Below are 14,197 nucleotides of genomic sequence, written 5' to 3' on the forward strand. Positions count from 1 at the left end.
TTGCTTAATAAGATTACACATCCATTTGACTCCTACCCTATTTATTCTTTGTACTCTCAGGACACATTCTAATATTACAACATTTAAGTATTTTTTTTTAAATGCTTCCCATGCACTGTTCTGTTGATATTCTTTTCATCCAGCAACCAATACCATTGCACTGAACCCAATATCTTCCTCAGTTGGTCATAATTTCCTATTTTGTAGTTCAGCATGTAATCTTTCCTGAAGGGAACATTCATAAACTTAGCCACTTTCCAAATGAGTACTGAGTGATCTCTGTCACCAGTTGGAGGTAGACTAGTTACATCTTGAACTGAAATACAAGTCGTTAGCTGAAACACCCTCTGACACTATAATCAAATCTAACACTCTTTGACCATGAGTTCCTTCTGTCACATGCTGCTTGAGGAAGTTGTCTCGCAACGACTCAATAAATTCAGTTTCATTCTTCTCATGAGATTTTATTGCTACTCAATCAATGTTGGGATAGTTAAAGTCTCCCATTATGATTGCTCTTTTCATGCTCATCGTCTTTATTTAATGATGCATTTCTTTGTCACTAGCAACCGATCTACCAGCTCTGTAACAACACCCCACTAAGTATTTGATCTTTTAAGATTCTACTTCACAACAGATTGCTTCAAACTCACTCTCACATGAAAAACTATTACTAGTATTATAATCATAGGTCTTAATTATTGCAATAATCACTGTGATTTTTTTTTGCAATTTTACCTATATTATCCCTAAACTTTACCACTACCATGCCCAGATCTCTCATCTCCTATATCTCCTTCAATATTTCTCCATTAATTGTGTGCACTGCATCCTAACCGTGCCTACCAAATTTCAAGACTTGGCACTTTGCAAAGTCTTGCAAAGTGCACTTTGCAACATTAAACTGATAGCTCCACTCATTTCCCCACTCACGTAGTCTATTCAGATTTTCCTGCAAAGCTATTATGCTTGCCCTACGTCTCACAGCTCTTTCCAACTTTACATCATTGGCAAATAACTGCACATCTCCAGTTAAGCAAGTCCCAATGTCATTAATGTACAAGTTAAATAAAAATGATTCCAAAACAGATCCTTGTGGCATTCCTCTAGTGACCTTCCTCTTTTGAGATACCACTCCTCCACATATAACCTGCTTTATATTACCTAGCTGACAGCCAATCAGCTATCCAGCTCACTAGTCTGTTATCTAATCCCATCTGTTTCAATTTAGCTACTAGCTTGTCATGTGGAAATCTATCAAAGGACTTTGAAAAATCCAAGTACGCCACCGTATATCCATCTTTTTTATCGAGTGAATTCACCTTACTGTAATACATAATCAGATTGCTGAAACATGACCTTCCACTAACAAACTATGCTGACCATCATAAAGAACACTGCTTTTATCAGCCCATGTCTGAATGTTATTTCTCACCATCTCTAACATCTTAATAACAATCCCATATACAGATTGGCCTATAATTTTGAGCATCAGTCCCAGGGTTGTCACTAGATTAGATCACACCCTGAGGCAAACAATTAAATATCGCTCCTGATGTATTATAAGACAAAAATATAAGAAAATCTCAAATTGCTATTTTATTTTTATTACAAGAGAAAAATGAATGCAAAATGATTACATAATAATATTAATTAAATGTTTGCTCTACAGGGAAATCACACAAAACTGTTTATAAGCTCTTCTAAATTTAAATTATAAGCTATGTCTGCCTCTATCGATATAGTTGCTAGACCAACCAATCTTTCTTGGGTCATTGCTATTCGTAAATAATTTTTGATCAGTTTAAGCTTGGAAAAACTTCTATCCACTTGCTACGCTACCAATTCCTGTTATTTCAATTCCCACAATATGGCTGAATGAGCACCCTGTCGACGGTACTGATCAGTCCTTGTCTACCCTTTGTGGGCAGTGGAACAATTTTTCCTGTCTTCCATTCCTTTAGAACTCATCCTGTTGCAAGACAGGATGAGTTCTAAAGGAATGGAAGGAATGAGTTCTATGCAGGTGTGCCCAAGGCCTGCCATTAATTCCATAGAGCATTCTCTCAAGATATGTGACAATATATTTTCAAGTCCTATTGCCTTATTAACATCAAGTTTACTGAATTCCTCATATACTCCTCGTCATTCACCATCAGTCCCACCACCATACCCCTCTACACTCTAGCTTCTTCTGATGTTGCCTTCACAAGAATGGAATACACTGATAAACTGATCATTGAATACTTCAGCTACACTATCTACCAATAATTGTCTGGACATCCCTGTTATTTGAAGTTAAGAAACATTTCCAGATTTGTTAACATAAAAACAGTGTACAGATAGTAGGAAGCAGTATTTCATTGTAGCTGTTGAATATAGGTAGTATTGAACACGACATGAACTCAGTGATTTTGAGAGAGGTGTCATCATGGGCTGTCACATTGGTGGCATGTCCATATGTGGCATTGTGACGTTTTGGCATCACTAGTGCAAGAAAACACCCAGGGCAGCTGTCGAAAATGACTGACAGGGACAGGAAGGTGTTAAAATGGATGGCATGCAAAATCCGGCTACAATCAGCACAGACCATCTGTGATGAATGCCAGTAACATCATAGTGAGTACTAATACTGTACAAAAAGAACTCCATTTACTGGATTTCTATGGTAGAGCAGCGGCACACAAGCCAAGCATCATAACAGTGAACAAGACAGCTCATCTGGCCTGGTGAAAAGAGCATGTAAACTGGACAATTGACCAGTGGAAAATGGTACTCTGGAGCAATGAATCAAGGTTCACCAGTTTCCAGTCTGATAGCAGGGTGTGGAGGCACTAGTGAACACTTGTTACCACAGTAAAGTTTGGTGGTGGAGGAGTGGGGTGCGGTGCATGTGGGGTGTGGGGTGCATTCAGCTGATCAGGTGCTACCTACACTGTTGAGTTTTTATGGAACGAACCCATGTTACTATCAAGACGACAATGCCCATGCCACAAAGCTGGCTGTTATGGAATGGTATGAAGAGATGAGTGTTAAATGACTGCCCTGGTCTGCACAAATCCTGACCTCAACCCCCATTGAACACTTTGCAGGACGAACTGGAGTGGCAATTGAGGTCCAGAGCAGCTGCCCTTGATCTGTCACTGAACTCAGTGCTGCTTTGATGGAGGAATGGGGACAAATTCCACCTGATGTCTGCCGTACATTGGTGGAAAGTCTCCCTCAAAGGGTGCAGGAGGTGATCAAAGCCAAAGATGGACATACCTGATATTAGGGTTTGTCTGCTGTATCAATTGTAAAATTGCTAAAGTGTCTGGACAATTATTGGTAGATAGTGTATATCCTCTACATTGGTTATCAGTCAGTGTCATCAACTAACATCATTCTCCCATAATCATTTTTTTCTTCTACTTGACACATATTGAAAGAACTAACTGGCATGTTTCTTGGCTTGGTTGGCTAATTTCTTCTTATACTGCACTTTTGTAGTCTCTACCAGCTGAGTTACCTTCATAGAGCTGATCATCACCAACATTCATCTTACCTATATATATATATATATATATATATATATATATATATAGGTAAGTTGAATGTTGGTGATGATCAGCTCTATGAAGAGTACAAAGAGCAGGCTAGGAAGGTAACTCAGCTGGTAGAGGTGCAGTATGAGAAGATTTGATAGAGAGAGAGAGAGATTTGATACAGAAAAATACCCAACAATTGAGAGGATTTCTGTAATGTAGATTAAACTAATAATATAATAATGACTAGCTTCTGATCATCTGTTATCATGATTTACATGCAAATTTCTTATAACTTTAGAGAACAGAAAATGTAAAAAGAATGACATTCATTAGACAAAAAATAATAACCAATAATAAACAGTTTCTGTATATATTTGGAGCAAAGTATGTGATAAGGTGAGGAGTAAATCCATCTGGTCATATAATATTGCATGCCATAGGATTACTCATCTGATCATGGTATAATAAGTGAAATGCAATGTGTGCAAAGCATCTAGTTTGTAAGCCCCATCCCCACCAAGGATCCCATGAAAATCATTACTGATCTTTCTTTTTTATCTTGTTTTTGGAAATCACTTTCATCAAAAAGATGAAAATGAGTAACTCTGTATTCAACATTGGCTTATAAAAACATGAGTTCTGCAATAATAGTCTGTTTTTTCTTGCTACATTTCAAGATCATAGTCTTGTTCTGCATACATGAATATCTTCATCAGGCAAAAATCCATCTGATTCCAATAATTAATATTTTAAAAATTAGTTTTTAATGACTTGACTTATTTGTAATTACATTACTTTTCTGACAGTTTCTATAAAAAATAAATAAATTCCGTGTGATGATACTGCATTCCCCCCCCCCTTTTTTTTTATGGGAGTTCATGGTACCATCTAGTCCCCCAAATTTTATCCGGGCTCTGAAACCGGCATAGGCTGACGAATCAGACCTATGGCTGGGTCAGTATTCCTGACTGTAATCCATGTGTCCTGAGGCTGGTTTGGCTGCTTGCGGGATGAAAAACACCAGATAAAGTGGCGGAAAAAACCCTGCTGTCCATGCCCAAGACCGGCTAACTTGGCTATGGCTGAGGAAGATCCTTCAGCTCCTCATGTCGTTGACGGGAATCGAACCTAGGACACTCCTTCCCCAGGCATATGGTTGCAAAGCGCAAAGCCACTAGGTTAACTGCATGGACCACAGTTTTCTATGAAAGTATATTATAAAGATAGTTCAAAAGGATTCATTTTACATGAAAATTTTATCGAAAAAATAATTGAAAGTGACATCCTGTAAATGTAGACAAATTTGAAAATGAACTTGCCCATTTCAGTATGACAAAATATACTGTCAGGCAAGTTCCTACCTGATGTGAAATATATATGATGCATAATCTGATATCTTATTAAAACAGCAGAGTAACTAATTGCTCCTTTTTTAATAACTTGGTACCCTCTCTGCTAATAGTTACCAGGGCACAGGAAATACAACTCTATGGTGGATAGGGAGATGAAGTTTAGGGAGCACATTGCAAAAGTGGCTAAATCAGCTCATCAAATCACTTGATTGCTGAAGAATACTTTGACGAGCAGACAAGCAAATTATTGTTCCTTTGTACCGAGCCTTGATAAGACCTCATCTCGACTACTATGCCCAGATTTGGTCACCTAGGTTTCTTCTTGATGGGGAGGAGGTTGAGAGGATCCAAGTGAGTGACCAAGATGATAGCAGGTCTATGGAATGAACTTTATGAGAACAGGTTGAAGATATGTGGGTTGCAGAAATGGTTGATAGGTGGAAAAGAGGAGATATGATTGAGACGTCCAAATTGCTGAAGGGTTTCTATAGGATTAATTCATTCAGAGGATATTTTTGAGATTAGGACTGGTGGTGGGAGAACTAGGGGACATATATGGAAGCTGGGCAAGAGTGTGGTTAGCAAGGGTGTCAGAGCTGGGTTCTTTACTTTTAGAGTGGTAAATGAGTGGAATAAGCTGCCAGAGTCTGTTGTGGGTGCTATGACAGTGAATGAGTTCAAGGCAAGGTATGATAGATACTGTGAGAATGTTGAATAGTTGTGTGGACATGATGTTTAGGGCCTCCCTCGATGAGGCTAAGGACTCCTTGGAGTCACCCGTAATAATAATGCCTTCAGGTTTCATTTATTCCTATGTCTGATGATGCTCTGTAAAACAAATAGATGTAGTCCATTTTAGCCCCTCAAGTTTTAACCTAAATTCTTTCCATATATATATATATATATATATCTTTTTCTTTTTCTCTGTCTATCCCTTCAAAACTATTTTTCAAAATTTCTCTCTCTAATGTATAATCCATCTCTTACCTAGTTCCACTTTGCTCAGCCAGCATTAGGCAATTAAAGTCAAGATGTGCCCTAGTCTTAATGCTCTGAAGTAATAGCCACTACTTATTTTCAAAATAATACATTCAGAACATTTTAGCATACCTTTCATTCACTAGTGGTAACTGTAAATGCTACAGACAATTGAAGAACTTTTGAACGTTTGCTAACATATGGATTCATCAAATGGTAGGGACATTTGTTTCCGACTGCAGTAAGATAATATTACAGATTTATGAAAAATTTTCCTAAATGTTTGTAACATTAATTTGTTCAAAATATTTTCCATTTTCATTATTTAGATAAAGAGTATGTCTTTCGGGACGCAGTCGGGTCACTTGTTTTGTATGATGCAGAAAAAAGAAACACAACACTCCTTATGTCAAATACTACTTTTGTAAGTGAATGTTATTGATCTAATTTTAAAATTGAACAAATTTTGCATAAATTGTAAATACTGCAACATTAGATTTGAGTAGGCTTAGATTAGATTTGGTGATATAAATTTGCAAACTTGGTATACATCTAGTTATTGTGAACAGATTTAGTACTTTGGGTTTCAGGATTATATATATTGCAAATACTGCAATATATCTAATCCTGAAATATTGCAAATATTGCTAATTATGAAATATTGCAAATACTGCAATATCAAATACTGCAGATAAATATGGATAAACACTGTAGTAATTTATGCTGCAGTGCTCAGTGTGAAGGGAGGAGATATGATTGTGATAACACCTTCATAGTACTTCATTAAGCAGAACACATGTTCTTTGTTTGAAAAGACTTGAATTTCAATCCTGCCTAGGAGATATTAGGAACTATTTATAAAGCATTTTCATATGAAGAAGGGTTTGCCACCTACAAATAAAACAAACTGGCTAAATAACACATACTGTTATTGGATATAATGGACAATAGAGATTGAATTAACTGCCCTATCTGAGTAAATTTTAGTTAAAGGAAAACAAAGTTACTTGCCCATATATATAAATAGATGGGATGGGATGAGATGATTATGATATAAATTTGTGAGTGACCCAAATCAACTGTTACGAGATAGATGAAGAGGGGAAGGAGAAAAATAAAAAATCTATTTTTGAAGTATTAAGTGAAGGTCAATTCTTTCTGTGGAGATTGCTAGTTTGATGCAATGCATTGCTGAGAAAGTGGTTGTGCTGTGCTCTATACTTCCCAAGCCTTTTAGGTTTAAGGCACAGCACTACCACCCTCATTTGTCAACAAAAGGTTTGAGAGGTATGACAAGAATGTTTTTTTTTCTCCCTATCAACTTTACACACAAGAGGTCTGGAGACTTGCAACATACAAATACAACATGTGAGCAAGTGATTAGAGAGAGGAAAGGAATCAAATCTTTTAATATATTTCTTGAAGAGTTGGAGATTGTATGTGTTGGGGAAAACAGCAAAGAGAAAACTGTTGTAAAGAACAGAGATATATGAAGTGAAGGAAGAGGATAAGTAGTTGGTGTAGTGAGTCTGGAGCTAAATGGTATATGAATGTTGACCAGCAGCTTCCTATGTTCAAACATGGTTAGAGGGAAGTGGAGGAATAGTGGTAGCCATTTCAGTGGAGCAGCATTGATGGAAATACTTATAGAATAGACATAATGCAGAAACAATGTCTGTAGGAAAGGAAGGGTCATCTGTTAGTGAATATCTTTCTTCTGGATATAATCTAATACTCTGAGGGAGATTTTCGAGGCACCACCCAGATATGCAAGCAATATTTTAAGGTTGAGAAGGGATTCAGGATTTATAGTGTACTATCCGACCACAGATCCAAGACCCTAGTCTGGTAATGTGCCAAAAAGAGTCAATTCATGCTGAAGGGGAGAAAGCAATAAAGGATGTACAAATTGGTCCAACATGCGAAATCATGTGCTTTATACATAAAATTTTCCAACTGTTATACAAGTAAAATAGTTACCACTTAAAAAATTACAATGTTCATAAAAGAAAAGTTAATTTTCCAACATGTAATAATAAACAACTCATCCCACAAGATGGATTGATTACCCTATTATCGGAATGGATTCTCCTTCTTCTGACATGCGCAGAAGTGTCAAAGGGTCTCGCATCTGTGGGTGTATAGTTATTAGCAGTTTGAAAAGAAGAGAAGTCATATTTAGAACAAAAAAAAATAAAAAAGGCTTTCGGAGGCTGAAGAGACTATGGACATGTTGTGGTTATGCCACAACAGACTAGATGTAAAAGTCCACCCAAGAAGAGAAAACCTGATCTTGGTTGTTATCAGAAGTGAAGGAGAGTGAGGTATAATCTTTTTTTACAGGAAATTAGGCAAGATTGTGTTCTGGAAGCATTAAAATTTGCTACATTATCTTCAGACCTACTTGAGAATGGTTGGACAATCAGTGTTTAAGGCATTAGCTATAGATCTTGCAGCTTGATCCATCTGAGTACTACAAGGTTTTGTGAATGATGAAGAGGAATGGAGTGAATGTGACAATATTGTTGTTACTGTCATATATTATTTCAGATAAATGTGAATAATTTCAGAAACAGTTTTAATTCAATTGTTTGTCTGTTACTTGCCAAAATGTTATTATTTAATGCACACCCGTTTGCATCCATATCCATCTAGGAATTAAAACCAATTTTAATGGAGTGCCAGAAGGATACATTCTATTATTGTTATTATTATTCGTGACACCACCAAGGAGTCCGAAGACTTATCACGGGAGGACACCTACTGTACAACTCTCCGTCTCCACCGCTACGCATGTTTCTTACTTTTTAAATTTAAAAAATACCTTTTAAATAACTGAAGGTGTGATGCTCATTAGTGATGTTAGATGCATGTAAAAAAAGTAATTATTCTAAAAACAACACAAAAAAACTAAATAATAATTTTCATATGAAAGAAACCTGCTGTTACCAAAATTTTGATAGGATAGCACATGGGAAACTTCATTATAAACTGAAGAAACTGTAACTAGATGGAAAGTTAAATGAATCCAGTGCTTTCTGGTCATCAGGAAAATGCTCTTTCTCCTTTGCTTTTTTATTTTGTATATGAACAACATATTTGATCTTTAATCTATTCATCTATTTCCTTCTCAGTCTCATTTGTAAAAATTTTTAGGTAAGGATTTCCTATTTTTCACTAGTAGAATAAATAAATAATTTCAAATGTAAAATTCATAATGAAATGAACTAGAAGTTTTCAGATTAGTATATTTTTCTGCCTTCTTTCTTTCTTATAAATTTTTAGTATTTCATGTTTCTATTTTGATTAGTGATTTTTGATTATTTGATACTAGATTTAGTGTGTTAGATTGGAGATTGGCTGTCTGATGGGTATCAACAAGTTGTGTATAGGGGGGGGGGGATATTCCAGAAGAGGAAAGTCACTAGTAACTTTCCTCTTCTGGGATATCACTTGTTCCAGGAGTCTGTTTTGGGGCCATTGTTAATTTCTATGTAAATAACATTGGAAAGGGCTTAAATAGTGATATATATTTGTTTGCAGATGATGCAGAGTTATCAGAAGTAGAGCAGATATAGCTTTGAAAGAGGACCTAAATAGACTGTCTGAATTTGTGAATGTGTGGGGATGGTTTAGGGTTACAAAGTAAGGTTTTAAAATTTGGGAAGCAAAGATGGGATTCGGAGTATAGGATTGTTGAGGATATTTTAGCGGAGGTGGAGGAGATGAAGGATTTGGGGTTTGTGGTGAACAGAGACTTGAAATTTTGTGAACATTTTGTTCAAATTGTAAGGATGACACAGCAGATTATGGGAATGATGCAGAGAACACTGACGTGTAGAAGTAAAAATGTTTTGATTCCATTGTACAAGACTTTGATCAGGCCATATATGGATTACTGTGCACAGGTTTGGTTGCCAGGCTTTCAAAAGGATGATGAGATGTTGGAGAGATTCCAGAAATGATTGACTGAGTTGGTTTCTGGCCTCTGGCCTCTGGAATGTGCAATATGAGGATAGATTGAGAGAATGCAAATTACAGAGTCTAGTGGATAGAAGGAAGAGAGAAGACATGATTGAGACTTGTAAGGGGTAATTACCAGATTAACATGGATGAGATTTTTCATAGAATATCAGAAGACGGGGAGAATGAGAGGCCATCCTTGAAGCTGTATAAGGTAGGTATGAGCAAGGGAATGAGGAGTAAATATTTTGCATGGAGAGGCAGTGAATTGGAATTCATTGCCTGAGTGTGGCGAGTGCAGGGACAGTGAAGGCATTTAAGTCGAGGTACGGAGAGCTGTGCATGTGAGAGTGGGATCTCCCACGATCAGTCTCTTGATTGAATGAAGGTCTGTTGATGATGATAATAATTTTGTTTCTTCATTTGCTTCATCATCTTCTTCTTCATCTTCTTCAGCTTCATCTGCTCTGCAACCAACAGGCAGCAGGTTTAAATCCTTCAATTGGCATGGATGTTCTAATTGACTTTATGTGAGAGTGTAAATTTTCACATATATGTCAGGATTAATATGTTCGTTTTTACAAGTTTTGTTTGAGAATTTATTGTTTATATCAGGGATATTCTCAACCTATGGTTCATACACCACTGGTGGTACGTGAGCCACTGCTGAGTGGTACGAAAACAGAGTATAAAATAAAAGGGTAAATTGACATATTTTTTTACTTACAACATGAGTTGAGAATTAAAAATGTATGCACAAATATTTAACAGTTCTACTTTAAATATTTCATGCAACTAAATGAAAACAATTAGATTTTACATTATCATTAAAAACTTTTGTATAATAATATACAAAAATAATACAGAAGTTCAATTTGAATTTAATAAATATTAATCAAATAACAATTTGACAGACAGTAACTCTAATATATTTGATCAGACAACAATGGGAAACGGTTGGTCCGTTGTCGTTATTTAGCCACAGTTACAGTTAAGAAAAGTAGTGGTGATAGATTATTGTCTTTGAATGTGAGATTTTATTTGTGAAATTGTCATATTTATATGTAGTTTGTGCTAGAAGATAGAAATCGGAACATAAATAAGTGGTTAACAAGCAGGTCCTCAAAAAGATTGAAAGGAGAAATGAGTGTAAGCAGGGGATAACAATTCTTCTCTGCCAGAAGCCACTACTTCGAATCCTAACCAATCGACAGAGGACATCATTGTACAAGAATGCAACAAAAAGCCCCATACAGCACAACGTAAATATAATCTTAGTTATTTATCATATGATTTCACATATATTGGAGAAGAAACTGCACCTGTTCCCCAGTATATGATTTATTATGAAATGCTATCAAAACATTCGATGAAGACTTCTCTTCTTAAATGTCATTTTGAAACCAAGCATGATGATTTAGAACACAAACCTTTGGAATATTTCCAGAGAAAACTGTTTGATTTGTTAGCAAGGAAAAAACAAATATTCTCCTTTTCAGGATTTAACACGAAGGCTCTGGAGGCATCTTATGAAGTCAGTTTAAGAATAGCTAAGGCAGGAAAATCTCATATGGTTGGAGAGTCATTAATGTTACCAGCAGCTACAGATATGGTTAGAATAATTTTGGGGGAAAAGGCAGCAAAACAACTTGAAGTGATTCCATTATCCAATGACACCGTATCACGAAGAATTTCAGATTTGTTTTCAAATGTTAAGGAACAGCTAATAGAAAAAGTTCAGGCTAGTAAATATTTTTCCATACAATTGGATGAAACTACTGACATTACTAGCATGGCCCATCTTCTTATGTATATAAGATTTATAGATGGGAAAACAGTGAAGGAAGAGTTCTTGGTTTGTGAACCACTGCCTGCTCGAGCAACCTCAAATGAAATATTTTCAAAATTAGACCAATTTATGAAAATGAATGATATAGAATGGAATAAATGTGTTGGTATTTGTTCTGATGGAGCACGTGCAATGGTTGGGAAACACAATGGTGCTGTTGCAAAAATTAAAGAAGTAGCTCCACAAGCAAAATTTGTACATTGTAGCATTCATCGCGAGGCTTTAGCCACAAGAAATATGCTGTTGCTCTGAAAATAGTTTTGAATGAATATGTGAGAATTGTTAACTTCATTAAGTTCAGAGCCATGAATTCATGACTATTTTCCATTTTTTGCAATGAAATGGTTGCTGAACATGATTCTCTTTTACTTCACACCTTTGAAGGTGTGAAGTAAAAGAGAATCAGCATGTATTGAACCACCTGTTTGAATTTCGTTCAGAAGTGCAGATTTTTCTCTCTGACAAATCATCAGACTCAGACTTTAATTACTTCACTGATGAACTGTGACTTGCCTGGTTGGCTTACCTGGCAGATTTATTTTGCCACCTCAACCAGCTGAACACGGGCTTGCAGGGTGCGCATACTTATTCTTTGTACAGGATAAAATTGCGGCTCTTAGGAAAAAACTTGGCTTCATCATTAAAGAAACTGATACTGGAAACACATGTTCCTTTCCATTGTTGGATGCTTTCTTAACTGAGAATGAAATTCTTCTTCATAATGAACTGGCAGTGAATATAAAGAAGCATCTTTGGAGTCTAATCACAGATTTCAAGGAATACTTCTCTGAAAAAAACCTGGCTTCAGAATTTTGGATTAGAGAGCCATTTTTTTATTGATGACACTTTACCTCCTTCCAAGAAAGATGAACTGATCGAGCTCTCCTGCGATGGAAGTCTCAGTCAAATAATCAAGAGGATGGATTTAACAGACGTCTGGCTGGCAAGAAGAAATGAATATCCAATGATCTCAGAGAAAGCTGTAAATTTTCTGTTGGTGTTTGCAACTATTTACCTTTGTGAATGTGGGTTTTCTTCTCTCATTTATATCAAAAACAAGTACAGGAATAAGTTGAATGTTGGACCCGATTTAAGTCTCAAATTAATTATTATTATTATTATTATTCAGCCCTCCATGGAGTCAAATGACTCGTTGCAGGAGGTCCTTCCTACGAAACACCAAGTCTATCAAGACTCATCGTGGGAGGTCACTCTTAGGAAATACAAAGTCTATCATACCACTCCTTAAACTCATTGACCATTCTCGCTCTCACCACTCTATCAGGCAATGCATTCCATGGTTCAACCACCCTCCATGCAAAGAAACCACTCCTCACCCTCTTGCTCACATTTTCCTTTCCTAACGTCCCTTTTCATCACTCCTTCATGCTGTTCAACCAAGCGAAAGAACTCCCCAGTGTCAACCCTGTAACCACCTCTCAACAGCTTAAAAGTCTCAATCATATCACCTCTCCTTCTATCCACCAAACTCTGCAGTCCACATTCCCTCAGCCAATCCTCATAACTAACATTATATAGTCCTGAAACCATCTTTGTTATCTGCCTTTGTACCCTTTCCACAGTTAATTTATCCCCTTCAAATTCTGGGGGCCAAATCTGTGAACAGTAGTCTAAGTGTGCTCTGATCAGAGTCTTATACAATGGAATGATAACTCTTTTATCTCTGCTGATCATTGTCCTTCTCATTATTGCAACAATCCTCTGTGTTACCTTCACCACATTTGTAGTATGTCCCCTAAATTTCAGCTTTCTATCAATCATCAACCCCAGATCTCTTGTCTCCCCTACTTCCTCCAGTATAACTCCTCCCATAGAGTATGCAATGTCCCATTGATGTTTCCCAAACCTCAAGACCTTACATTTTGGTGCATTAAACTGACACCCCCATTCATTTTCCCATCTGTCTAGCTTATTCAAATCCTCTTGCAGGGCTACCACATCTGCACTATTACTAATAACCCTTTCCAGCTTCACATCATCTGCAAACAACCGACTGTCCCCTTGCAATCCACTGACAATGTCATTGATATAAAGGTTAAACAGTATAGGTCCCAGCACTGAGCCCTGTGGGATCCCACTTGTAACCTTCTGCCTCCTTGAAACTGCCCCACCATACACAACTCTGGTACCTATCAGACAACCAATCCTGAATCCAGTTGACCAACCTGACATCCAGACCCATGTGCTGCAACTTTAATATCAGCTTATCATGTGGCACCCTGTCAAATGCCTTCGCTTAATCCAAGAAAATGGCAGTATGTGCCTTTCCCTCATCTACTGCTCTTGTAACTTTATTATAAAAGGCTAGCATATTACTAAAACAAAAGCATCCCTTCACAAATTCATGTTAACTCTCACAGATAACATTACCCTCATCTGTCCAGTGCTGTATACGGTCCCTCACTAATTATTCCAACATCTTAACAACTACTGATGACACACAAATTGGCCTACAATTAGACACTTCCAGTTTGCTACCACCCTTATGCAATGGCACTATCTTACCT

The 14,197-nt window shown here is 36.8% G+C and overlaps 1 protein-coding gene across 2 annotated transcripts in view; it reads left to right on the plus strand.

Annotated features, from left to right (window-relative positions):
• LOC150101779 (dipeptidyl peptidase 4-like) overlaps positions 1-14,197 on the plus strand; it is a 576,437-nt gene that overhangs the window by 299,506 nt on the left and 262,734 nt on the right. For both annotated transcript variants that reach the window (XM_090400235.1, XM_090400236.1), the window contains exon 4: positions 6,187-6,281. In XM_090400235.1, coding sequence (XP_090256361.1) covers positions 6,187-6,281 — 95 coding nt within the window. The remainder of the gene's footprint in view (positions 1-6,186; positions 6,282-14,197) is intronic.

Source organism: Typopeltis vanoorti, chromosome 11 (genome assembly GCF_054136105.1).
Source record: "Typopeltis vanoorti isolate ZY-2024b chromosome 11, IOZ_Tvanoo_1.0, whole genome shotgun sequence".
Classification (NCBI taxonomy): domain Eukaryota; kingdom Metazoa; phylum Arthropoda; class Arachnida; order Uropygi; family Thelyphonidae; genus Typopeltis; species Typopeltis vanoorti.